At 44.7% G+C, this 25,778-nt stretch overlaps 1 protein-coding gene and 1 non-coding gene across 2 annotated transcripts; both read left to right on the plus strand.

Annotated features, from left to right (window-relative positions):
* Positions 1-6,844: 6,844 nt before the first annotated feature.
* On the plus strand, positions 6,845-25,045 carry Mat1a (methionine adenosyltransferase 1A). The gene is made up of 9 exons (NM_012860.2): positions 6,845-7,103; positions 10,307-10,384; positions 12,392-12,514; positions 15,099-15,211; positions 15,642-15,785; positions 20,681-20,899; positions 22,068-22,250; positions 22,561-22,694; positions 23,271-25,045. The coding sequence occupies exons 1-9, from the start codon at positions 7,010-7,012 to the stop codon at positions 23,371-23,373; spliced, it is 1,191 nt and encodes a 396-aa protein (NP_036992.2). The 5' UTR covers positions 6,845-7,009; the 3' UTR covers positions 23,374-25,045.
* Positions 8,725-8,805, plus strand: Trnaa-agc72 (transfer RNA alanine (anticodon AGC) 72). The gene has a single exon. It is a non-coding gene; the product is annotated as a tRNA-Ala (tRNA).
* Positions 25,046-25,778: the final 733 nt, after the last annotated feature.

Below are 25,778 nucleotides of genomic sequence, written 5' to 3' on the forward strand. Positions count from 1 at the left end.
TGATATTTATAAGCAAGATTGGTCTGAAGTTCTCCTTTTAGTTTGGGTCCTTGTGTGGTTTAGGTGTCAGAGTAATTGGGGCTCCATAGAATGAATTAGGTAGTGTTCCTTCTGTTTCTCTTTTGTGGAATAGTTTGGAGAGTACTGGTATTAGGTCTTCTTTGAAGGTCTGATAGAATTCTGCACTGGTTGGGAGGTTTTAATGACTTCTATTTCCTGATGGGATATGGGCCCACTTAGATACCTGCTCTTGATTTAACTTTGGTTTGTGGTATCTGTCTACAAAACCATCCATTTCATCTAGATTTTCCAGTTTTATTGAGCATAGGCTTTTGTAGTAGGATTATCACATGATATTTTGAATTTCCTCCATTTTTGTTATTATGTCTCCCTCTCCATTTCTGATTTTGTTAATGTGTATACTGCCTCTGGGCCCATTAGTTAGTTCGGCTAGGGGTTTATTTATCTTGTTGATTTCCTTGGAGAACCATCTTTTGGTTTTGTTGATTCTTTGTATTGTTCTCTTTGTTTCTATTTGGTTGGTTTCAGCCCTGAGTTTGACGATGTCCTGCTCCTCTTGGGTGAGTTTGCTTCTTTTTTTCCTAGAGCTCTGAGGTGTGCAGTTAAGTTGCTAGTGTAAGATCTTTCCCGTTTCATTACCATGGCACTTAGTGCTATGAATTTTCCTCTTAGAATTGCTTTCATTGTGTCCCATAGGTTTGGGTATGATGTGTCAACATTTTCATTAAATTCCAGGTAGTCTTTAATTTCTTTATTTCTTCCCTGTCCAAGTTATCATTGAGTAGAGAGTTGTTCAGTTTCCATGTGTATGTGGGCTTTCTGTTGTTTTTGCTGTTATTGAAGACCATTCTTAGGCTATGGTGGTCTGATAGGATGCATGGGATTATTTCAGTCTTCTTGTATCGGTTGAGGGTTGTTTTGTGGCCAATTATATGGTCAATTTTGGAAAAGGTAGCACGAGCTGTAGAGAAAAAGGTGTATTCTTTTGTTTTAGGGTGAAATGTTCTGTAGATATCTGTTAAATCCATTTGGTTCATAACCTCTATTAGTTTCACTGTGTCTCTGTTTAGTTTCTGTTTCAATGACCTGTCCATTGGTGACAGTGGGATGTTGAAATCTTCCACTATTATGATGTGGGGTTCAATATGTGTTTCGAGCTTTAGTAAAGTTTCTTTTAGGAATATGGGTGCCCTTGCATTTGGGGCATCGATGTTCTGAATTGAGAATTTCTCTTAGTGGATTTTTCCCTTTGATGAATATGAAGTCTCCTTCCTTATCACACTTGATAACTTTTGGTTGAAAGTCTATTTTATTGGATATTAGGATGTCAACTCCAGCTTGTTTCTTGGGACCATTTGCTTGGAAGAGCTTTTTCATCCTTTTACTCTGAGATAGTGTCTGTCTTTATTATTGAGGTGTGTTTCTTGTATGCAGCAAAATGCTGGATCTTGTTTGCATATCCAGTCTGTTAGCTTATGTCATTTTATACGTGAGTTGCATTCTTTAATATTGAGAGATAGTAAAGACAGATAACTGTTAGTTCCTATTATATTTGTTTTTGTAGCTGTCATTATGTGCTTGTGGTTCTTTCCTTTTGGCTTTGTTGGGATACGCTTAATATCTTTTTTTGGTACCTTACTTGTGTTGGAGTTTTCTTTCTAGGATCCTCTGTAGGACTAGATTGGTAGATAGATACTGTTTGAATTTGGTTTTGTCCTGCAACATTTTGGTTTCTCCATCTATGTTGATTGAGAGTTTTGCTGGTGTAGAATCCTGGGCTGGCATTTGTGTTCTCTTAGAGTCTGCATGACATCTGACCAGGCTCTTCTGGCTTTCATAGTCTCTGTTGAGAAGTCTGGTGTAATTCTAATAGATCTACCTTTGTATGTTACTTGGCCCCTTTCCCTTGCAGCTTTTAATATTCTTTCTTTGTTCTGTGCATTTAGTGCTTTGATTATTATGTGATGAGAGGATTTTCTTTTCTGGTCCCATTTGCTCGGTGTTCTATAGGCTTCTTGTATGGCAATCTCTTCCTTTAGGTTGGGGAAGTTTTCTTCTATGATTTTGTTGAAGTTGTTTTCACGTCCTTTGAGTTGAGAATTTTTGTTCTCTATTTCAATTCTTAGATTTGGTCTGTTCATTGTGTCCTGAATTTCCTGGATGTTTTGGGTTAGGAGTTTTTTATATTTTGAATTTTCATTGACAATTATGTCAATCTCTTCTACAGTATTGTCTACACCTGGGATTCTCTCTTCTATCTCTTGTATTCTGTTGGTGATACTTACACCTGTAATTCCTGACCTCTTTCCTGTGTTTTCCACTTCCAAGTTTGTTTGTGTTGTTTTTTTTTATTGTTTCTACTTCCACTTTTAGATCTTGGACCACTTTTTGCAATTCCTTTACTTGTTTGATTGTGTTTTCTTGTATTTCTTTAAGGGGTTTGTTTGTTTCTTCTTTAAGGGCTTCTACCTGTTTCCCTGTATTTCTTTCAGTGAGCTTTCTATATTCTCCTTAAGGGACTCTATTATTTTCATGAGATAGGGTTTTAGGTCAGCTTCCTGATTTTCAGATGAGTTGGTGTATTCAGGGATTGCTGTGGTGGGAGAACTGGGTTCTGATGATGCCCACATGTATTGACTCCTGTTGCTTATGGTCTTTTTTTTTTTTTTTTTTGGTTCTTTTTTTAGGAGCTGGGGACCGAACCCAGGGCCTTGCGCTTCCTAGGTAAGCACTCTACCACTGAGCTAAATCCCCAGCCCCTGCTTATGGTCTTATACTTGCTTCTCACCATCTGGCTATCCCTGGTGTTTGCTGGTCTGGATAACTTTGTCTGGAATCTGCCTCTTTTGTCCCTGGGTTGCTTCAGGTCTCTTTGTAGGCCCACAGTCCTGGCTGTTGCAGACCTACTGTGGGGCCTTCCTACTAGAGAGTCTTCAGATGGACAGAGAAGTTGCTGGTCTGTACTACTATTGGCTGCAGTAGATCTTCTGGCAGGGCCTTCAGACTGTTGGATCTTTAGTAGAGTAGTCAAGCTGTTGTCCTGTGTGCAGCTGTTCTCTGTGGGTGTGGGGGGGATGTGTACTGTGGGTGTGGGGGTGTATGGTTTCTGTTTCCCTGTGTGCATCAGAACTCCAGGTAGATTTTCAGTCTTTTGGGTCAGTTGCTTTGCATGCCATAGGTCCACAGTCTTCAGGCTATGGTGTTCGTTGCCCAGTTACCCTGTACCCTGTACAGTTCCTGTACAGAGGAACTCCTGGGATGTCTTCAAACCCTGATGTCCTGAGTACAGTGGATCTTCTGGGGATGCCTCAGGATATAGTGTGTTCCAGGGAACAGACTAATTAGCAGTCTGTCCCAGCAGAAAGGACTGGGAGGAGGGGTATTCAGTGGGTGGAGGTTTTGGGGGTTGATGGATCCCCGAGTCCACTGGGCTCCCAGCAGCATCTGTGGGACTTTGGGAGGGTTCTTACCAAATGCTCTGAGTACAGTTGACCTTCTGGAATGTTTCAGGATATGGTGTCTTCCAGGGAACTCAAAATATTTTCTACTGCTCCTCTTGAACTCACTGGTATCTGTTTTAATATCACTTTTAGTTTTAAAATATATTAACCTGAATATCCTTTTCCTTCATTTGGCTGTTTGTCTTATTTAACCTTTTGAAGAATTAACTATTCCATCAACTAGGACTACTTGTATTATTCTTTTTATGTCCATTTCTTTAATATCCACCTTGATCTTTATTATTTATTTTTATCTCCAAATTTAAAGTTTGGCTTGTTTTCTAAGACCTGGAGGTACATCATTAGGGTATTTATTTGAGAGCGGCCTCATCTTATTACATAGGCACTCATAAAGTTCCCTTTAAGGAGCATAAACAAAAAGTTTCTTCAGGGACTTGTCAGTCAATTGTTTTTTAGAGCAGAAGGGTGCTCATGGAATTGAGGTCAAATTTGAGACTTTGATGTGTTGAACTTAGGTTATCAGTAGTTCTGGGAAGAGGACAATTCATGCGTAAGGGACACCAGGACAGCCTGTGCACTAGAAAGATTCAATTTACATTTAGTTGGCAATTTAGAGCTATGAAGTCTTCGTGGGTTTGGCTCTTAGAATAATTATACCTCTGCCAAGATCTGTTAGTTATTTGTGAAGAGGACTGAAGCTACTATTTTAATTCTTGTATAGATTGGTGTTTATATAACTAATAACATTTATTATGGAGGTTAAATCTTTATCTGCTTCAGCATTGCTAAGTCCTGCCTTTGTTTTTGTTTGGAAACATCATTTTACTATCCAAAACTGGCCTCCAACTCACAATCCTCTTGCCTCAGCCTCCTGTAAAATGCTTCAATTTATAGGTGAAAACAGCAAAATCTATTTCCATTTTCTACTTCATCAAAACATGCGTATGATGAATATATTTGTGATGTTAATATAAATGGAAAAGTAAAAATATTCAAGCACCAGGGGATGAGCAGCTGAATAATATATAGTACATTCCTATTGTGGGATACTGTTCAGGTGCTAGAAGAAATATCTATCTGTATGTCAAATATAAAATGTGGGCTACATATAGATATGGAAAAACTGCAAATATGTGTATGTGGATAAACATATGCACATATACAATGTTCTATTTTTGTTCAGAAGAGTACCATACATGCATGCACAGCTTGTCTAATTATATTTGCTAATATTTATAACATCATATTGCTTTCTAGCAGTTAAAGACTCATTCTGTATAAATAGTCTAATCTCATTCTTACAGTAATTCTATAAGACAGGTAATTATTTTGCCTGTTGCAGAAGTACAGAGGTTTGCTCTGGGCTGTGCAATAGGTTAGAGAAACAACTGAGGCTCCACCCCTGAAGCCTAACCTGCCACCTGCCATATTCTGTGGTTTCTTGTCATTTATTTTATGAAAAAACATGAGGCATCGTTGTATTTAGTGGCCATGTTGTACGGAGCTCGCATAGAATCTAGGCTGAATCTATTGCCTTCAGGATTTTCCCCTCATTTTGAATTCGTGGCACATATTTCTGAAGGCTCACTTCTCTATAAAGGACATCTTCTAACTGGTACCCTCTGCCCCCATCATGTTATTACTTGTTTTGGAATTCAAAAGAAAAGTGTCTTGTTTTCTCTCTCCTTGCTGGATCTAAGAACTTTGAAGAATTCTTGATATTTAGACTTTAAGTTGCTCTTGAAGCAAATTCATAGCCCAATTGCTACAGTTCCACTAGCCAGGGCAACCTAGGTCTGTGGTTCAAATTAAACATTAGCTTGTATCGTCTCTAGGCTTGAAACTAATGTACCCAAAAGTAATTTACAAAGAGACAACAATGTTGAAATATTTTCGGTACACACAGGAAAGATCTCGTGTGCTGGCTATTTGATCTAAAATCCCACTCTGATCCTTCATTTTTCTGTCCCTTCCCAGGAGCCATTTTCACTCCCACCTTTTAGCAGCCATGTGTCTAACAAGTTAGCTCACTTCTTGCTAAGTACTTTGATACTTGGGTATTTACCAACTGCCTCATAGCATCCCACGTCGATTTAAGATAGTTTTAATTTCCTAGAGTGAACGTATTGATTAACTCACCTCGATGTTTGGAGCACTAGAATTTGTGCCAGAAAAAAAAAAAGTATTAAGTACCTGTATAAGAGGAGGGGAGGTTTTAGTCACTAAGGTTAGTTTTTTTGGGACATCACCTCCTCCTATTTCAAGCTTCCTCCAGTCCACTTTGTATGCACAGAGTTTTGGTTGGTTACTTTTTATTGTATTCTAGAAGGAACTGGTTTCTTACTACTCCCCTGTCTGCTCTCAACTCCCCATTTTTCAAAGACTATAGATCTGCGAGTAGGAGAAAAAGCTGCAGACAGATGCTATCATTTATGACACAAGCTAATTAAGGATATTATCAATCCTGCCTACTCCTTTTTTCTTGGGCAAAGCAAAAAGAATGAGGAAGTTACAGGAATCCGGTGTTTATGAGAGGAGCAAAACTGAATTCGTGGAAGGTTTGATTATCGCATGTGTTCTAATGTGCACATAATGGATCTGTTTCTCAAAATTACATTTTAAAATAGTAATAATCCTTGTGTCCTGGATCCCCACCACCACCACCACCACCACCAAACCTCTAGCTTGTTAATTTGTTTGCAGGTCTCTTAAGAGATATTGACAACTTAGGTGCTTTCTTGTGGCAGAAAAAGCAAATGCTGGCGCCAAAGATTTCCCTCGAACTCAAACGAATCTGTTGTGTAATGGTACAGCTGGTTCAGGGTTCAGGTGCGTGTTCTTGGCTCCTGCTCTGCCCTGAGGAGACAGAGGGGTTGAGCCCAATCCAGATCAGGTGTGGGGGTGGAGGGACGCACTCACAGAGCCACACAGTGTTGCAACCTTAGCCCATACCAAGTCTCTGGGAGAGTTTCTGGCTACCTCTGAGTAACCCCAAGCCCTCAACTCTCCAGAGTGGGATGGTATCTCGGGAACCACTCAGAGAGCTGCTAAGGAGCTGAAGGAAGTCCAGGAGGCGCTTCCGTTCTGAGAGGCTAAACAGCCTTTCCTCATCTCCCATGGACCACAGGCTTCCTACTTGAAACGTCAGAGCTGAAGGCTGAAATTCCTCAAGGTAAAAAGACTCCCCTCCCAGGAAATGGACTCCTCCGTTGTCCTTACTTGATTATTCAGCCACTTTCACTTTTCCATATATAGGAGTCACCCGGGAGCAAGCTGTGACCAGCCAGGAGTGACACATCTGTATTCCATCCATTCTCTCCCTCTTTGCCCATCCTCAATCTGTTCTCATAAGCTCATAGGCACTTAGGCAGAAGTCATCTCCTTGTGATTCTGCCCAAGATCTGCCCGTTGGGTTTGTAGGGGGAGGAAGAAAAAAAAAAAGAGAGAGACAGAGAAAAGAAACTACAGGCAAACTTTCAGCTTTGAAGTTGTCACCTTGGAGAAGTGAAGTCGAGAAGTGTGACACCATGAATGGACCTGTGGATGGCTTGTGTGACCATTCTCTAAGTGAAGAGGGAGCCTTCATGTTCACATCTGAATCGGTAGGAGAAGGGCATCCAGGTAAGTAGGTTGTCCTGAACTCAGGCAAGCCTGCCGTCCCCAGCTTGTGCCCAGAGAGTTCCTTTTTTAACTAGGTACCTTAAAAACAAGGGTCATCGGTTGCTGTAGAGACTCTGCAGAGAGTGTGAGCTGGTCGTAAAGCTGTCACCCATCTTGAAGCCTAGGTCCATGATGCAGCCAACTCAGCATCTCCGCAGCCAGGGGCTGGTGGCTATGCACTGTATGCACTAACAGGACTAAACTAAACAATACATTTTTGGGTAAAGCTTTCATCTATTACCAGTGATCTGTTAAAATCAGTGGAGAATGGGTCCCAGATAGGAACAAGTTTTTTTTTTGTTTTTTTTTTGTTTTTTTTTGTTTTTTGTTTTTTTTTTTTTTTTGGAGCTGGGGACCGAACCCAGGGCCTTGCGCTTCCTAGGTAAGCACTCTACCACTGAGCTAAATCCCCAGCCCCAGGAACAAGTTTTGCACATGAAACATGCACAGGTTCCCAACAGAAGGCGATCCAGGCCCTCTTCTTTCAGAGGCATTTTGGTATGTCTAGGGCCATTGTTCGATTGTTACACTCTAGGGCTTGGAGGCAGGATGCTCCCGGAGGCTGTTGGGTAGAGACCAGACAGGCAGCTAAACATCCCACAATACACGAGTGAGCCCCACCGTCGAGATCAGTTTGGTCCCAAATGTCACTAGTGCGGCTGTTCATCATAGTCCATCTCTGGTACTCAGTATTATACACCGGACAGCTCCATAGTTTCTGATAGTCACCAGTGTGTGTGAAGAACACTCCCAGGGGAAGTGAGTTCTTCTTAGTGGCTACTTGTCTCAAGTTAGCCCATTGTACCTAACAGCAATGTGCTTAGTGGACAGAGCACGGAGACATCTGCCAATCCACTGACCGTTTTGCTTCCTTAGTGGTAGCCTATTAATTTGTCTCCCTCATTCACTTTCCACTGTGAATTGAAGTGTCCAAGCTGGTTGGTTTCCTCGAAGGCCTGGTGGAGTTCTCCACTACTAGGAAGATAAAGATGACTGTCTTAAGCCTGCGGAGTGATAGAAACTTTGAAATCCTGAGCAGACGCCTTCCGGCAGTGCAAACGGACCTTGCCTCCTCCTACTTTGTGACTTCACACCTGGATAGGGAAAAAGAAAAGATTTGAACTGTAATCACAATACTTGTAAGCTGGAGACAGGGGAGTTAAGACATCAAGATCACCCTTGACTGTAGAGCAAGTTCAAGGCAAACCTCATTGTGTGACTCTCAGAAATCCCATAGGGGAGGGGGAGGGAGGAGAGAGGGGGAGGTCTCTCAGGGACTTATCACCCAACTCTCTTCACGACTTTCCTGTACCTGTATTTCCCTACATAGTGCGGTATCCTAGGTGAGCTGGGTCCTTTAAACGAAAGGGATTTCTGGTTGTCTATCTGTGGTTAACCTATGAATAGCTTCTAGGCATTCTAACAGGCCAATATTGGCCACCATGCAATTTATTTTAGGATGTAAGGAGGCCTTTGCTGATATGAATCCCAGAGGCTGTGGACTCACATCTTCCCAGATTTAAAACCAGCAAGAGGATGGATAGAAAAACTCCATCGTTTATTTAAAATTAAAAAGTTGACTTTCGGGGTTGGGGATTTAGCTCAGTGGTAGAGCGCTTGCCTAGCAAGCGGAAGGCCCTGGGTTCGATCCCCAGCTCCGAAAAAAAAAAAAAAGAAAAAAGAAAAAAAAGTTGACTTTCAATGGCAAATAAATCAATATCTTAGTACCTATGTTTGATAACTAGACTCCTTGACTCGGGATCTGAATGCTTAAAAATAATCTCTAGGGGCTGTAGAGATGCTCAGTGCTAAGGTCACTCAGTGCCTTTGCAGAAGGCTGGGGTTTGGGGCCCAGCATCCACTCCAGCTTCAGAGGACCAACATCTGCTTCTAGATTCCATGGGTATCTGTGGCCATATGTCTAGATTCTCCCACATGTATTACACACATGCATTTACACAAATAAAGAGAAATCTTAAAAACACTCTTAAAGAGAAGACTCTGGGTATTTTGAACGTTAAGTGAAAGACTATTTCCTAAATAGGAAGTTCTTTTATCTCCTAATCTGTTACTTGCAGTTAAAGCAGACACATTTGAACTGCAAAGCTGGAGCACATTTGTGCAAGACGTCACTTGGTGATCTACATATTAGCGTATTCCTGTCTCTTGCTCAATCTTTGTCAGTCCCATCTGAGCCAGCTTTTAGGACATCTGACTTGCAAGGAGGCTGAGTGACCAGAGGGAGGATCTGAGAGCTGCTTATGGTAGTGTTCCAATGAACAACAATGGTGCCTGTGGGTTCCTGAGTGGAGCGAATCGTAGGTGGTGCCATCTACCTTGGTTTGTGTTTTGCATCTTTTAGCTTGTGTCTGTGGAACCTCAATAAGGCATTTGTCTGGTCACTTAGTACCCAATCTTACCGATGTTATGAAGGATGTTATAGCCATAACTTTTCTAGATGTTAGTACTAGAGAATAGGATTTGGGGGATGAAAGGCTTCTCAGTAAAATGTGATTGTGAGCTCCTTAGACTCTTAGAAGAGCTGGCTTTGAAATGCATTTTCCTTTTAAGGTATTCATGAGTTTATATAATGCATGCCATCCTAAATGAGGGAGGAATTAGAAGAAATATTTTTTCATTTCTGGGGGCCTCACATAGCCAAGGAATTATTGTATTAGCCCTTAATGGCTGCTAAGGAAGTGAAGGTCCTTTTCTCTCTGTGGTATAGCCACTGGTGGCAAGGCTGTCATGCATTGGTAAATAACAACACATCCACACTCATGCAGGCTACCCCAATCAAAGTTAGTGGGTCACCAAAACAAAACAGTCAAGTAGAGGGGGGACTTAAAGAAAAGGCTCCAAGGGAATGGAGGGGAATAAGAGAGTGTAATGGGGATTGGTTATGAGCAAAATATATTGTGCATATATATATACATATATATACATATATACATATATATATATATATATATAACTGCCAAAGAATACGGAAAAATTCAAAATCTATAAAAGGATTTCTCATTTCTGATATGTAAGAGATTATCCTGTTTATTTTTGATAGGTAGGTTAGGCTGCCTCGCAAGATGTCTAATTATTTTAGCATTTAAGTTTGCCATGCTTACCAATTATATTACTTGTTACACTCAGTGTTTGTTCTTACCCAGATAAGATCTGTGACCAGATTAGTGATGCAGTGCTGGATGCCCATCTCAAGCAAGACCCCAATGCCAAGGTGGCCTGTGGTAAGAGACAAGTTCCCTTTTTTTGCTGGAGACCTGAGTATGTTGGAAAAAGAAGTTCAGGGTGCACATAGATCGTAGAGTCATATTCAAGTCCAAAGTCAATGTCCTCCTGTCCACAGGAGAGTTCTTCTTTAAGTGACTTTCTTATGTTGTATCAGGGCAGGAAACATTTCTAATGATGAAACAGATTCTTTACCTAGAAGTTGATGTTAGATGTCATACAACCAAGACTAGCAGAAGGCTAGGTGGCAAACATGGATTCCCTAGCAAAGGCTTGACTTGGGAGTGTGCATGTGCAGGGCTTTCTAAGTTCTTAGATGAATCCTTCAGAGAAAATGAAGAGCTGGAAATGCTTGAGGCTGTCTAGAGGCTCATTGGATGGCTATGCGTGTCCAGCTCCTTCGATTTCCTTTCCTAGTTTGTGGTGTGCCTCAGATGCTAAATTAATTTATGCATCCCATTTGCCAGCACCAAAGAACAGCAGTTCCATTAACTACCCATAACCAAACCAACTGCCTTCCAAAGGGCCAGCAGCGTTGAATAAAGCACTGAAGCCCTTGTCTATCCACGCCGTCCACCCATGGCCTCTGGGAGTCCCTGTAGGCAAAATATCTTTACTGTTGTTTGTGGAATAAGTTCTCCAGCATCAAATCCTTGTGTGCTAGAAGAAGGCTTTGTTTCACAACACATCCCTTGACTTAAGAGTGTGGAAGATCCATGTCTAATCGTTGACCTTCCTGATGGGGAAACAGTGCTAGGTACACCCCAGGCTCTTTGCCTTACCTTATGGTGCAGGAGGCCCCTGCGTGGAGACCAGTGTACACTGTCACTGTCTGTGCTTTGTCCTGTCCTCTGGGAAGACCTTCCTTCCTTCTCTAGAGGCATCTCAGCCCATGACATGTATGTCAAGCCCCCATGTTACTCTTAGAGTAAATCTCACCCCGACAGCATTGAAACAAACACTTTTCCGTAAGATTCTGGCACTGTATCCACACTAGATCTGAAGCTAGGGCTCTTGCTTCTGTTTTTAAATATTCCATTGAGAGCCTCTCATGGTAGATATTTATGTGATTCCAGTTCTTAAAGAGAAATTCCTTTTGAGAAAGTTGGTCTGTCTCGATCTATAGATCAGAATCCACATGTTCTGGCATTCTCTCTCTCTCTCTCTCTCTCTCTGTATATATATGTGTGTGTATGTGTGTATGTATGTGTTTGTGTGTGTATGTTGTATGTGTATGTATATGTTTATGTGTGTGTGTGTATGTGTGTGTGTTTGTGTGTGTATGTGTGTGTTTGTGTGTGTATGTGTGTGTGTTTGTGTGTGTATGTGTGTGTTTGTGTGTGTATGTGTGTGTGTTTGTGTGTGTATGTGTGTGTTTGTGTGTGTATGTGTGTATGTGTGTATGTGTGTATGTGTGTATGTGTGTGAGTGTATGTGTGTGTATGTGTGTGTATGTGTTTGTGTGTATGTATGTGTTTGTGTGTGTATGTATGTGTTTGGTGTGTATGTTGTATGTGTGTGTATGTGTGTATGTATATGTGCATGTGTGTGTTTGTGTGTGTATGTGTATGTGTGTGTATGTGTTTGTGTGTATGTATGTGTGTGTATGTATGTGTTTGGTGTGTATGTTGTATGTGTGTGTATGTGTGTATGTGTGTGAGTGTATGTGTGTGTATGTGTGTGTGTGTTGGGAGAGGATGTGTCACATGCAAGCTACATGACTGGAGACAGGTTAAGTAGGTTGTCCAAGATAACAGAGTTAGTAAGTACTTTGTACAAAACTCAAATACAACTCATCTTTTTCAAAGCTTCGTTCTTCTACAACACTTGCAGATAATCAGTGATTAGTGCTGGAGTTGTTCTTTTTGTTGGCACAGTTATTCTTTCTTAGAAACTACTCCTCACGAAGCCCCCAATGAGTCATTCCATCTTCGTTTTGATAGGTATAGGCGCTTGAGCTTCTATCTGCTGCCCCATGACTACTACCTACCTTTCTTTCCTTACAGAGACAGTGTGCAAGACAGGGATGGTGCTCCTGTGTGGAGAGATCACCTCAATGGCCATGATTGACTACCAGCGGGTGGTGAGAGACACCATTAAGCACATTGGCTACGATGACTCTGCCAAGGGTAAGGATGGGTTCGCTCAGTCTGTGTGCATGTAGGTCTCTGGCTGTGTCCATTTCCCATACTGAGTCAAGTCTAATCCTTCAGTTTTACAGAAGTAGAAATCCTGTCTGGATGGTAAACATTCCTAGACCAAGGTCTGGCCACCTTCTGTGGCGAATTACAGCTGGAGGGGCCAGCATGTACCTTTTCACTATTGACAAGTCTCATTTAAGGCCCTGCTTTCCTGGCTTGCAGAAGCTTTGAGTGAAGCTCCAAATGAGGGAGGTGGCCCTCTAGTGACAACATGCTCTGTGCCAAGCAGGGGTGCTAGTGTCTACTTACGTCATCTGACGTCATCATTCCAGAATACCCTGGAGTGTTTCTTAGACAAATGAGGTCATTCTGGCTTAGAGTATAAAAGACAGGGTGGCTTGGCCAGTACTTTTCACTCAGCTATACTCCGTTTCACTACAGATACAGAAAATGATGCCTCATTTTCAAGCACCTGGGCCTAAATATAGGCAAAGGAGACTGGAAATCCAGGTTAGCACCCATGCCAGGTGATAAAGGAGCTGAGCCTCAGGGAAGAGGTATAGGCCAGGCAAGGAAGTAAGGGGACAAGGAAGCACCAGGTAAAACAAACAGAACTGAGAGCGTCCCAGAAGATGCCACTGCTTATGCCTGGGCATGGCAGGAAGCAGCTGAGCCTGGGGGTGAATCAGGAGACCAGGGGATGGCACCTGCTTGCATAGACATTTTGGTGGAGCCTTGATTTGTCCTTTATCCACCTCAGTTTCCTGGAAAAGGCTCAGACCTGACTTCCTCAAAGTTCTACTATGGCTTCTTGCAATTAGCATTCATGCAATTTAAATTTCATTTTTTTCCAGACTTATTTTTCTAAAAGAAAATTCCCTCTGACTCTCTGTTGGACTTCTTTCAATTTCCAGAGGTCACTGTGAGAGATGTGTTGACCTAGAACAATCATGAGAAAGACCACTTCTTGGGGTGTGGGGATATTTTAGAATGTCTAGAGAAACAGTACATGCAAGTTAATTTTCCATTTAAGATGTGTGGCCTTTATAGAAGAAAATTATAATCCTGAATAACAGCATTTTGGGGCATTACCATGTATAGCCTCTCCCTGTTATACTCTGAGAAGTCAACTTATTTGCATCTATACCTTATTCAATTCCATGCCTTGCATTAGGTTGCAAAGAACATTTCCATAAGGCACGTTCTTTAGAAAGGATTAAATGTCTGTTGAGCCCAACTATGGCAAAATTGAACTCAGTTAGCACCAGGAAGAGGTATTATTTCTACTCAATGATTAGAATGGAAATGGAAATACTCAAATTGGCCCCCTCTAAAGATTACCCATTGAGTTTTGCATCAGAAACATTCACTGGGGAATGGTGGGGGTGAGAAGGAGACAAAGAGCCAAGCAAACCACATGCTCGGGGTAGAGGGACTACTTGGCTTCAAATGACTAGCTCTGAGGTGTTCTCTGTGAATCTGCTCTCATCTTATGCAATATTGGAGTAGAATTGCGTGGGTAAATGTTCAAGGACACTAACTGGGAGCTGGTCAAGTTTAGGTGTCGGGGGAGGAGGCAGAGGAGGAACATTCCATCCAGAGATACCTTGGGGAGGTGGAAAAGTACATAGTGCTTAAGGCTAGACCTAAGTTTGTTGTCTACAGGAGTTCTGGCTCCCTGACAGGGGTTGCTGGTAGTGAGGCTTCCTTGAGCTCGCATACAACATGCAGAGGACCACCTCAACTTTCTACTGCAACTTGGCAGATGGGGACTTGGTTCCAGAGTTGTAGCTTTGTCATAGGACCCCCAGCTCTAGGAGTCTCTCTAGAGAGTTCATATACGTGGTACTTATTATTCAACATGTGTGCAAATAATAAATACACACACATACACACATATACATACATATATATATCTACGGGTAAGGTATATATAGTTGGGCTTCTAAATGGCAATATTTGAAAGACCCTTGATTTTCAATCACTGCAGTGATATTCTATCTCTTCTCTCTCCTTCCCTCCTTCCCTCCCTCCCTTTCTCCCTACATCTATCCCGCTTTCTCTTTCTTTTCCTTTCTCTCAGACAGGATTCAAAGTGGTCCAGACTAACCAAAAGTGGCTTTCTGCTTCACTTCCTAAGTGCTGGGATTACAAACAGGACCATGCCCTGCTAGTGTTTTGATTTTCAGGTGGGATTCTGGAGGGTTTTCTGGGATACTTAAGGGAGCAAGGCCATATGTTGCTTACCTGCTCATCAGTCAGAATGTCCTTGATGCTGTCTGGCTGGTACCATTGTTGTGGGTTGTCACATTTCTGTGTAGGATAGCCTTTTAAAAAAAAAAACCAAGATGTAATTGAATACAATAAAATATATCATGGAGAATATTCTCTTTTAAAAGAGTTCTGCATGACCTTGGAGGCAAATATGAGGTCTTTCAATATCCTGGGCCTCAACTGTGAACCAGAGGCTACCACCCCTAACACTAAATGCCACACCAGTGACCGAGAGGTCCACCAAGAAACTTACAGTCCTGTCTTGACACATGTCCCTACTCGGCTTACTTCTACCCAGGCTTCGACTTCAAGACCTGCAATGTGCTCGTGGCTCTGGAGCAACAGTCCCCAGACATTGCCCAATGTGTCCATCTAGACAGAAATGAGGAGGACGTTGGTGCAGGAGATCAGGTATGTCAGCCGTGTGAGGGGTGGACCAGTGTGGTGTTTGAACTGAGCATGAGGAGAAGCCTGCTGAGTTAATTATACTCTTGGGTGGTCTCATCACTCTGGAGACATGGGGAGGATCCTGACTGCAGTAATCTGCAGTTGCTACCTGGCGGCCATGTCAGGCTGTGTGGTAGAGGCCTGTGATTGCTAATGACAGATTTAGTCTCCTTTCCTCCTTCCAGAGTGTTGGAGGTCAGAGGCAATGTCTTCTCCTTCTAAAATGCCAAACACAACAGTGTTGTGTATGAGAGAGAAATTCTGCATAACTGTTGAAGCACCAAATATATGTGTGTGTGTGTGTGTGTGTGTGTGTGTGTGTGTGTGTGTGTGTGTGTGTGTGTGTGATTTGAGACTGTGGCTGCTGAGTTCTAAGGTAGCTGTCCTACTGCAGGGTCTGATGTTCGGCTATGCCACTGACGAGACAGAGGAGTGCATGCCGCTCACCATTGTTCTTGCTCACAAACTCAACACCCGGATGGCAGATCTGAGGCGCTCTGGTGTCCTTCCCTGGCTGAGACCTGATTCTAAGACTCAGGTGAGCTGCATTCATCACCCTCACAGCCCTCCTTACAGGAACTTCAAGTACACCGAGTCATTGTGGTTCTGGGCACATTTTCCCCATGATATATATATATATATATATATATATATATATATATATATATATATATATATATGATATATATCACATATATATGATATATATATTCATTTGCCAAAAAGATCTGTATTTTAATTCATCCTTTTACAGCACACACACACACACCACATGCTTGGTTATATGCCCTGTTATCCTCCCTTATCTCCCTCCCACTTCCACCAAGCCCTTCTTCTTTTTTCCAGTCCTCCCTCCCACTTTCATGTGTTTCTCTGTATGGATAGCCCACTGCCTTTAATTATAGTTGCTTGCATGAACATGGGTAAAGGGGTTGCTTATTTGAATGAAGGTAACTGACCATTCGTGGCCTACATTTCCTCAGGGAGAGTGCAATGTTATGCGCCTTTTTCCTATCCACAATGAAGCATTGACTGGCTCAACCTTGTGCAGATATCATGCAGAGAGGCCAAGCTCCCCTGGATTTATGGATGCAATGTCGTGTCGTGTCTAGAAAACAGCATTTCACAGCACTCTTTCCCGCCTTCTGGCTATTCTCCTATTCTTTCCACACCCTCTTCCACCTTGTTCCCTGAGCGTTCAAGATGGGAACATTCCATTTAGGGATAAGTACTCAACGATCGCTTGTCCTCAGCACTTCGATCTGCTAGGAGTCTCTGCCTTGCCATCACCGACTGCAGACAGGATCTTCTCCGACCACAGTTGACACATTAGCAGTTTGGGAATATAAATGAAAGTCCGTAGAAGGCTGCTTCACACCACATCTGTTTAGTAAAACAACATTGGTAGGCTCTTCACTGGGCTTACGCTCTCTCCAGTCATGTGCTATACAGTGCCAGACGTGAATCTCCTCTTGTGGGGGGAGCCTCAAATCTATGTGGTTGATTACACCTTACTCATGCTGTTTTTAAGATGAAAATAGTCTACTTAGGTACTCAACGCATTATCCATTTTGAAACTTATCCATTATCCATTTTCACTTATTTGAAAACTCTTTCAGGCTAAATACATTTCCCATCCTCACCCTCGTCAAAATTTATTATAAAATTATTCAAAAACTCAGACAGGCTTAAAAAAATAATTCTACTTTTATTTCATCAGCACACGTAGACTCCGATGGTAATTCAGTTCCTGCCACAGTTTTACATCCTTGCCAGTTTCAGACATGGTGGCCATGAGCACACAGGTCTTCCCACCATGAGCAGGCCTTTTCTCCGGAAACCCTTTCCTTGTCTTTACCCTTGACTTGTCCCACTCCAGCCCCACGGGCCTTGACCTCCCTCCCCATCATGATGAAATCCCTTTCAAACATTAGCACACACTGAGGCTCCCTGACCCTCTTCAGTCTCCCGATGGCCTTTGGACAATGGCTGCCTGCCCTGGCTCCTTTTTCATGTTCCAAAGGGTGATGCTCCAAGGTCTTGGCACATCTTTCCCCACATGCAATCTTTATCTCTTCACACACTTGGCTCATGAATCTTCCAACCCTGGTCCCTCCAAATCAGCAGCCCTGTTTCTTAGCATGGCGAGCTCACATGCTGAGAGGCCGTCCTGTGCTGCTCACTATTACCTTTTACTCAGCAGAGGACTGGGTGGTGCCCTCCGTCTCCATGGTACTAGTGTCTCATGTTTCCCCGGATGAGCATCCCTTTCACCACAGCCCAGCCTTTCTTGGACTGGTCCCTACTTCATCCAAGCCAGCAACAGTACTCTGTGCCCCCAAAAGGTTCTCCCTGCTTGCGAGCCACAGTTAATTTTTCCTCATCATCCCCTTCTCTTCAGAATTCTCTATAGTTTTTACTTCCTGTGAGAGGAGAGCAGAATGCACATGACATGGCAGAATTTAGACTTCGATGCCATCCCACTATAACTTTTCTCTGCCATCCCTTTTCTCAGCATCTCCAATTCACTAGCATCATCCCCCTTGACCTACCCTTGGGTCATAGGGCACGTACACCATTCTTCAACTTATTTGTGTTTTTTCTTCAGGGTCAGCCATCTCCATATCCTTGTGAACACCTCTTGTGGCCCCACTAGACTGTTTTCTCTTTCTCTCTCTTGTACTTGTAATTGCAATTGATGCTTTTCTGGCCCAATATGGTGCATGTAGTTGTGCCTAGTTATTCCAACCACCAAGATCCATCCTTCTCTCTGGGTAGGTTTCATACTGATTCCACTTGGGGCAACTGAATGTGCTTATGGTCCTAAAAAAAAAAAAACATTTCGTAGGGCTTCTTGTGCTATTTGTATGACTTTCAAGGTAGAGTTGGGGCCATCAGGATCTCTCAAATATTGCTGGAGATTATGGGACAGAAGAGCTAACAGGTAGACTGCGGTGGTACCAAAAGAAAGGGCTTAGAAATGTGGAGTTCCACAGAAAAGACCATCCCAGAGTAGGGGTGGGCAGAAGACAACAGGCCTCCTGAAGTTTCCTTTCCCTCCGGTAAGGGAGGAACAGAGGGAGTGCTTTGAGCTCCTGTAGCTGCAGTTAGAAAGGCCTCATTCATTTCCCCTGCATAAGAAAGTGGTTTCCAAGTCTTAGGAGCAGTTAGGGAAAGAGGGAGTCTAAGGGGGTGTCCTTTCCTGAGAGGATACATTGAGCCTCCATAAGATGCAATGTATATGCCTGTCACAGGGGACCATGGGACACCGGACAGCCCAGCTGCCTCTAGGCAGGCAGTGCTGTTCCAGGACAGTAACTGGCCTCCTCCTCCACAGCCTCGTTGTAAAGGATTTCCCTTGTCACCTGTGTTGACTGTGACCAGGATGAGTCTTTCCACCTGAACAAACTGTTGCTGCTGATACTTAGAATCAGGGCTGGCAGTCCAGTGGCTATTTTTGTACCAGGTCAGAGCTCTGTTTTCCATAGTGTGTTTTTGCCCATATCTGCTGACAGGACGAGATAAGAGCAGAGCTCAGGCCTTTGCCCTGTCATGCCGTTCCTGGAGCTCTGCAAAAACACAGCCTAGTATTTGCCCAGTAGGGACAGAGCCATCAGGGCTCAGTGGAAAGCAGATTGGTTGGAGAATTGTCTCAAGACTGAACCTCCTCCCAAGGATACATGAGATAACTCTGATCCTGGAGCCTACCAAGGGTCTCCATCCCCACTCTAGCTCCCCCTTGTGGAGTCCTATGTGAGGGTAATTCCCGTGTGTGGACAAACAAGGATTTAAAGGTTAGTCCTCAATGATCGTGTACCTGCCAGTCTCACTAGGGTCAGATGGTAGATGGCCAGGGCTCTTTCTGTGTCTTCTTCTGGATGTCTTTCTGTTGCTTTTTGGACCAGCAGGACACTGAACAGAATTCTGATACATACCCCATTGGCTATACTTGATCTTAGCTGAAAGACTGCAAAATAACAGATGGCTTTGGATGGCTGTCTAAGGCATGATCAAGGAGAGACCATATTTCAGCACGGCCTCAGCAAGGGATTGCTTGCTGCAGGGTCCTAACTGGGCCCTAGGATAGACAGCCATCTATGTTGTCTGGTCAGCCAGTCAGACCCCTACTTAGGATTTTGGTATAATATAGACACACTGTTGCAAGCATCTTATGACCCTAAGCTGTGTGTATACTGCACCTAGGTACATATTGTCTCAGGCAGCATGGATACCTAGAATATGGTTCATGGTCTTAAGTAGCAACTGTCTGCTAAATAGAGCCTTAGCTCTAAAGCTCTGAGTCAGAACTCTGCTCCTGTGTGTGATCTTGACCAAAATGTTTGCATTGTGGAACCTAACCTTTGTTGTCTATAGAATGGGCCACAATGGCGACCAATTCATGTCATGGCTTCTAACATGCAAAGCTTGTTCACTCATTGCTTCTTTCTTGACCACCTCTTCTGCCAACCCACCCCCCTCCACTTTGCAAACCCAAGGGGACCTAGCTGCTTTTCCTTGCCACCTGAGATATCGTGTGTCTGTGCCCAGTGACATGTCATTAGAGAGCTAAAGAGCATTTTGGCTATGCTACAGTAGGAGTGACAAGCTTTGGGTCAGCTTGAGCAAGGTCTGGATCTTGGGACCCTCCCAAACTGTGTGATGTGAGTCAAGTTCTGATCTCTTAGTTTATGTCATTTGTAAAGTGTGTGGGGCATGACACCTCCCTCACTGTGATATCTTAGATCTTAATTGGTAAAACACAGGGTGGGAACAGAACTGGACATGGTGGAAGCGACAGGACCTCATAGGCAGGATTCTGACTTCTACCCAAGTGTGCTCTGCTTTTCTTTCTTTTGGCAAAGTACCAGGACAATGGGGACTCCTTGCTTTCTGCCCTTTTAGCCAACAGTCCTGGCTAGAGCCTCCTTCACCCTGTCCATCCACCTAGCAAAGTCTGCTGGTCCCAACGTACTGCTGGATTCTTTACTGAATGCAGAGAGCCACTTGCCAGGCTCCTTCTCTCTATCTCAGAAGCTCTCTGTGCCAACAAATATAGCCTTGGCTAAAGATGCATCTTGGCCCTTCACATTCTAGGACCAAGGTACCTTTGTCTCTGCGAATGAATTTGTGTGTTTACTCATAGAAATGGGGGAAGTGCATGGGAAGTAACCAGAGAGGGGCATTAGCACCAGCAGTCTCTGGCCATCCCAGTTGAAAGACAGTGCCATATATGTGTGCCTTATGCTGTCACAACAGAGTCGAGCAAGTTAACAAATATGAGCATGTGCCATATTCACTCCCCAAAGAGCCTTTAGGGACATGGGGACTCTTTCGGCCCTTCAGGAGCTCAGGCCACCTCCTGGAGATCTGTGCCTGACAGCCATATGCTCCCAGCTCAAGTCTGGACCTCACAGTATCTCCCCCGATGGACAGGTAACAGTTCAGTACGTGCAGGATAATGGTGCTGTCATCCCTGTTCGCGTCCACACCATCGTCATCTCTGTGCAACACAACGAAGACATAACACTGGAGGCCATGCGAGAGGCCCTGAAGGAGCAGGTGATCAAAGCTGTGGTGCCAGCCAAGTACCTGGATGAAGACACCATCTACCACCTGCAGCCAAGTGGGCGGTTTGTCATCGGAGGTCCCCAGGTGGGTATTTGTCTCTGGATGAGGCCCCGTTCGTCGCTGGGTCTTGATGCCTGCACTGCTCGTGTCCCAGTGTACAGAGATGAGAGATGTCGTTCTAAGTATCTCAGCAGTGTCTGCCCACGAAGTAAATGTGGGCTTTGGCAGACATGGTAGACGCTCTGTATATCTGTCAATATGGAAAAAGAGGGACATGCGCATAGGAGTCTACTACGTAGTACTACTACGCCCTCCTAACCAGCCCTTCCAAATGCCCCCACGCCTGCCCAGAGCCACAGTCACCTCTCCCTGCTTGGTCGGGTACTCACTCATCTCTGTACTGCTTGCTCCAGGCTATACTTGCTGGAAATTTGCTATGGGGCTCTCCAGCTATTACTGCCAGGACAGCAGAGGTGATTTTTATAAAAGCAGATATAGCCATTGTCCCTTTCTCCTATACACAGGACTGGGGAGGTAGGGGTTAGCAGAACTGAGGGTATTGTCACAAGGTTGAGTCCTATAATAAGTTCTATGATCAAACAGTGTCATAATAAGGCAGAAGGCTAAGTTCCTTGTTTTCTTGAAGGATGTCTCAAAGTCTAGATGGGTAAGTGCAAAGCGTGACTCTCTAAGTAGACTTAAAGTAACTGCATTCTCTCCAACTTGTTAAATCCAGCTCCATTTGAAGATGTGTTTTTGAACTGCTGAAGTGTGCACAGAGCACACTTACGAGGTGAGCCACATGGTGGCACTGATCAGGATGATAGCCTGGCGTTATGTTTATTGCAGTACAATTCCTACCGCAGGTGGATGGCTTTGTATAGTGGACTCAAAAGTGAAGGCATGGGGCTGGGGATTTAGCTCAGTGGTAGAGTGCTTACCTAGGAAGCGCAAGGCCCTGGGTTCGGTCCCCAGCTCCGAAAAAAAGAACCAAAAAAAAAAAAAAAAAAGTGAAGGCATGACCCTGGATGACCTCTCGCCCATCTCCTGAACTTTTCCATGAGGCTTTGACAGGTTGCCTGATTTTCATAGCTGGTCAGTGCCAGGAAGGACTGAGACAAGAGAACTCACGGCTTCTGCCTGACGAAAGGGCCTTGGAGAGCATCCATAGGAGATCAGCACCGCTTCTTCCTTTCAATCTGCATTCAGCCTCAGTGGCTCTCTTCTCTTGTCCATTTGTCTCCCTCCGCAGGGGGATGCAGGTGTCACAGGCCGCAAGATTATTGTGGACACATACGGAGGCTGGGGTGCCCATGGTGGTGGTGCCTTCTCTGGAAAGGACTACACCAAGGTGGACCGCTCAGCAGCTTATGCCGCCCGCTGGGTGGCCAAGTCTCTGGTGAAGGCTGGGCTCTGCCGGAGAGTCCTTGTTCAGGTAGGTTGCCCCCACCTACTCTGATCCTACCTTCCTGTCCTTGCCAAAGGCTCCAGCCTAGCCTGGATAAAGAGATATGAGCCCAGTGGGAAAGCCTTCTTTTGGTCATTGGTTGCATCTCTGCATAGATTGCACTGGCTACCATGGCTGGAGCCCTGGCAAGCTAGGGAAGGAGGGAGCACACCTGAAGACAGAGGGCTACTGGGCAGGAGAAGTAGGGGCTTTGTTGGCAGGAGAAGTGTGATGCCTGCTGCCTCTGCTCTGTAAAGTCTGTGAGAGGCTCGGTCTCTGAGCCAGATCTTTCTTGAAGGTGTCCTATGCCATTGGTGTGGCAGAACCTCTGTCCATTTCCATTTTCACCTACGGAACTTCCAAGAAGACCGAGCGAGAGCTACTAGAGGTTGTGAACAAGAACTTTGATCTCCGGCCGGGTGTTATTGTCAGGTAAAAAGTGCCATCGTGCTGCCATTGCCTGGCACCTTCCCACTCCTACCCTTAGGTGGGCACCCAAACAGAAAGGGTTTTTCAGACACTTACAACAGGAGGGTCTCAAGTGCCTGGCCCCTCAGCACAGTGCCTGGACTCTACATAGATCAGTACATGCCCTCAACAAGGGTGTCTGCTTTCCAGCAGAAGGAGGTCCAGCAGAAAGTAGTGCTGGTGAATCCATCTTTGAGCAACTGGAGCATCTCAGCCAGATGTCTAGGAATTCAGTAGGCCAGTCCATTCCTACACGCTGTCATGGCATCCCTAGTCTCTGGCTCTTGGCTATGAGAACACTGGCCTTGGCTAAACCAATGGAGTAGAGAGAGTTACCTCAGGCAGAGTTTTTATCCTGGTCCTGGCGTGTTATTGCTCAGCCATCTCTGACTTGGAGCTTCCACTTCTTAACCTAAAGAGGAGAGCACTGTGGTGTAGATAGGGTGCAGGCGTGGGAGGGAAAGCCCCTTCTAGGACCACCCCCAGGGCCCACTACCATTTCCCATCTAAAAATGATCTTTGCCTTCCCCGACTGTGCAGGGACTTGGATCTGAAGAAGCCCATCTACCAGAAGACTGCATGCTATGGTCATTTCGGAAGAAGCGAGTTTCCCTGGGAGGTCCCCAAGAAGCTTGTGTTTTAGAGCTGCCGGGAAGCTTAGCTCTGTCCTATACTCAACCTCCTCAAGATCTCAACTCCCTGGTCTCAGAGAGCCCTCCCTGCTTCCCACCCTCATGGCAAAGCCAGCTTCCTCTGATTTTCCCCCTACCCGGCAATCTGCAAACATCTTATTAGTGGCAAGGCAGGTGGTTTCTGGTGCTAGGTCATCAGGTCTCCTTGCAAGGATAGTCAGTGTTCCCTCCCTGTCTCTCAGATGACAGCAATGTTAATTTTGTGTAAAAGTTGCTCCTATCATCCCCTCCCGTAGTCTGAAGCTAACCAGGCCATCTCTTCCTCCGTCCTGGACATGTGCCCAGACGAATGTTTTGTCCCATATCTCTGGCTTCCCCTTTACATTGGCAGCCAGAGGTCCTGAGCCGGGGCTTCCTCAGGGTCCCTCTGAGACTGGGCATCTGCTCCCTAGGATATGGTCAGTGTCCCCTGAACATCTGCATTCTGTGAGGGACTGAGCTGTGTGTTCTTCATCCCAACACAATAAGGTGGTATCGTCATTATCCACAGTGACAGATGGGGAAACTGAGGCTCGGAGAGTTATGGAGCTCTGACAGGTTCCTATAGCTGCGTGCACCAGAGTCAAGAAACAGATCTTGACTCTAGGAATTTTGACTCTAACCCTCACACCTGCATCCCAAACAAGATGTTGACCAGAGTGATGACACATGGATTGACAAGAGGTTATGACCTCTTATTTAAGGCCTGGGTTTCAGGAGAATTAGATGAACCTAATGGCTCTTGGTGAGCCCTGGACAGTGTTCCCACAAAATCAAGATGGAAACATGTAAGTGTCTCATTTGTTCTGGAAGAGGGCTTAAGGAAAGCTGAGCATCTTGGTCTATAAAGCTGGACTGGGGTCTGTAATTAAGAGGAAGCTTCATGGTCCTAGCGCCCAACACTCAAAGACAGGTGTGTGAATTCTTTGAGCATGGGATCTAATCATGGACAGCCCCATGTGCTTGCTTCCTCACAGAGGAGAGGCAGTTCGTTGTTCCAGCACAGACAACCAGCCTCTATAGGGGACCCTTCAAGGCTTTCTTGTGCCCTGGACCCTCACACTTATGCAGTCTGAATGCTGCTAGGGAAGTGGGTGATCCAGGTGAGGAGCCAGCGTCCAAGCAGTTGACAAGTTGCCCAAGATCTCACAAGAACTGACTTTTACCAGGTAGCCTGGGTGTGTCTGTCTAGCAGAGTCCTGAGAACATGTCTCTAGGTGTCCCATCATGATCAGCATCACACACCCAGCCTGTCCCTCGTTGGGGCTTCCCCACAGCATACTGCCCTCATAGCTCTCAAACACGTGGCTTCAGGAACGGACCTGGCTCATATCGATGGTTCTGGCTTAGGAGAAGGACTGAGCAGCTTCATCAAGGAGCAGACACCTTGCATCTGCCTTAACTGGACAGAGACCCCAGCTTTCCCCATTCCACCAGGGCGAGGAAACAGCAGAGAGAAAAGCCCCAGGAGCCAACAGATCCTGAAGCTGTATGTGATGTAGAAGCTTGGGTCTTTCCATGGGGTCAGGGCTGCCTGGGAGCCAAGTTCCTCACAGCAGAGGGAAGGATGGGTATGCAGAAGGCTGAATTCCTGTAACTTAAGCTTTATCTAAATAAAAATCCAGAATTGTATACTTGTTCTAACCCTGAGTGTAATGAGCCTCTTTTTTTCTTTCAACATTTCATATGAAACAAAGACATTAGTTGTCGATATTACCTGATGATAGTTGGCGAATAAAAACTCAAGGAGCGATGACTCTCTTCTTGCAGTTTATGGTGTGTGCGTATGTCCAAGGGAGGGTACTAGGACACTGGGTATCCTGCTTCTTACTCCCTTGAGACAGTCCTTCACAGAGCGAGACTGGTGGCCAGCAAGCCCAAGCGAGCCTCCTTTCTTCGTCCCTCACCACCGTGCTGGAGTGGCAGGTGTGCACATGGCCACACACACACACACACACACGGCGATTTCAGATGAGCGCTAAGGATTTGAACTCAGGTTCTCATGCTTGCACAGTAAGTGCCGTTATCCCCTAAGGGATCTGTGCAGACTTGCTATGCTTGGCTTTGTTGGCAAATGAGCTGCTTCACTGTGGAGCACTTCTGACTCCCCCACACCCAGAAAATCTGGGTGCTGTTTTCAGGATTACCCCAGCCCTGACCTGTAGGGAAGCTCCTCCAACCCTGGTGAACTAACATTTTCTCACTGACTCGCTCCTGTACTGTCAGCGAGTTACTGCATTGGCTCCATGTCCCTCTAAGGTAGAGATTCTTATAGTTAATTCCTTTTGCAGTCATCAAGTCCTGAAGGTGTGCTGAAGCAGCAGGTAGAGCCGAACTCTTGTAATTTCCTAGGAGTTGGTACTGGGGAAGGCATCGA

This window comes from Rattus norvegicus, chromosome 16, assembly GCF_036323735.1.
Source record: "Rattus norvegicus strain BN/NHsdMcwi chromosome 16, GRCr8, whole genome shotgun sequence".
In the NCBI taxonomy this organism is placed as follows: domain Eukaryota; kingdom Metazoa; phylum Chordata; class Mammalia; order Rodentia; family Muridae; genus Rattus; species Rattus norvegicus.

Coding starts and splice junctions, on each gene's coding strand:
- Mat1a (NM_012860.2), top strand. CDS start 7,010: ATGAATGGACCTGTGGATGGCTTGTGTGACCATTCTCTAAGTGAAGAG. Junction 20,900..22,067: donor TTGTCATCGGAGGTCCCCAG/GTGGGTATTTGT, acceptor CTCCCTCCGCAG/GGGGATGCAGGTGTCACAGG. Junction 22,251..22,560: donor GCCGGAGAGTCCTTGTTCAG/GTAGGTTGCCCC, acceptor TCTTTCTTGAAG/GTGTCCTATGCCATTGGTGT.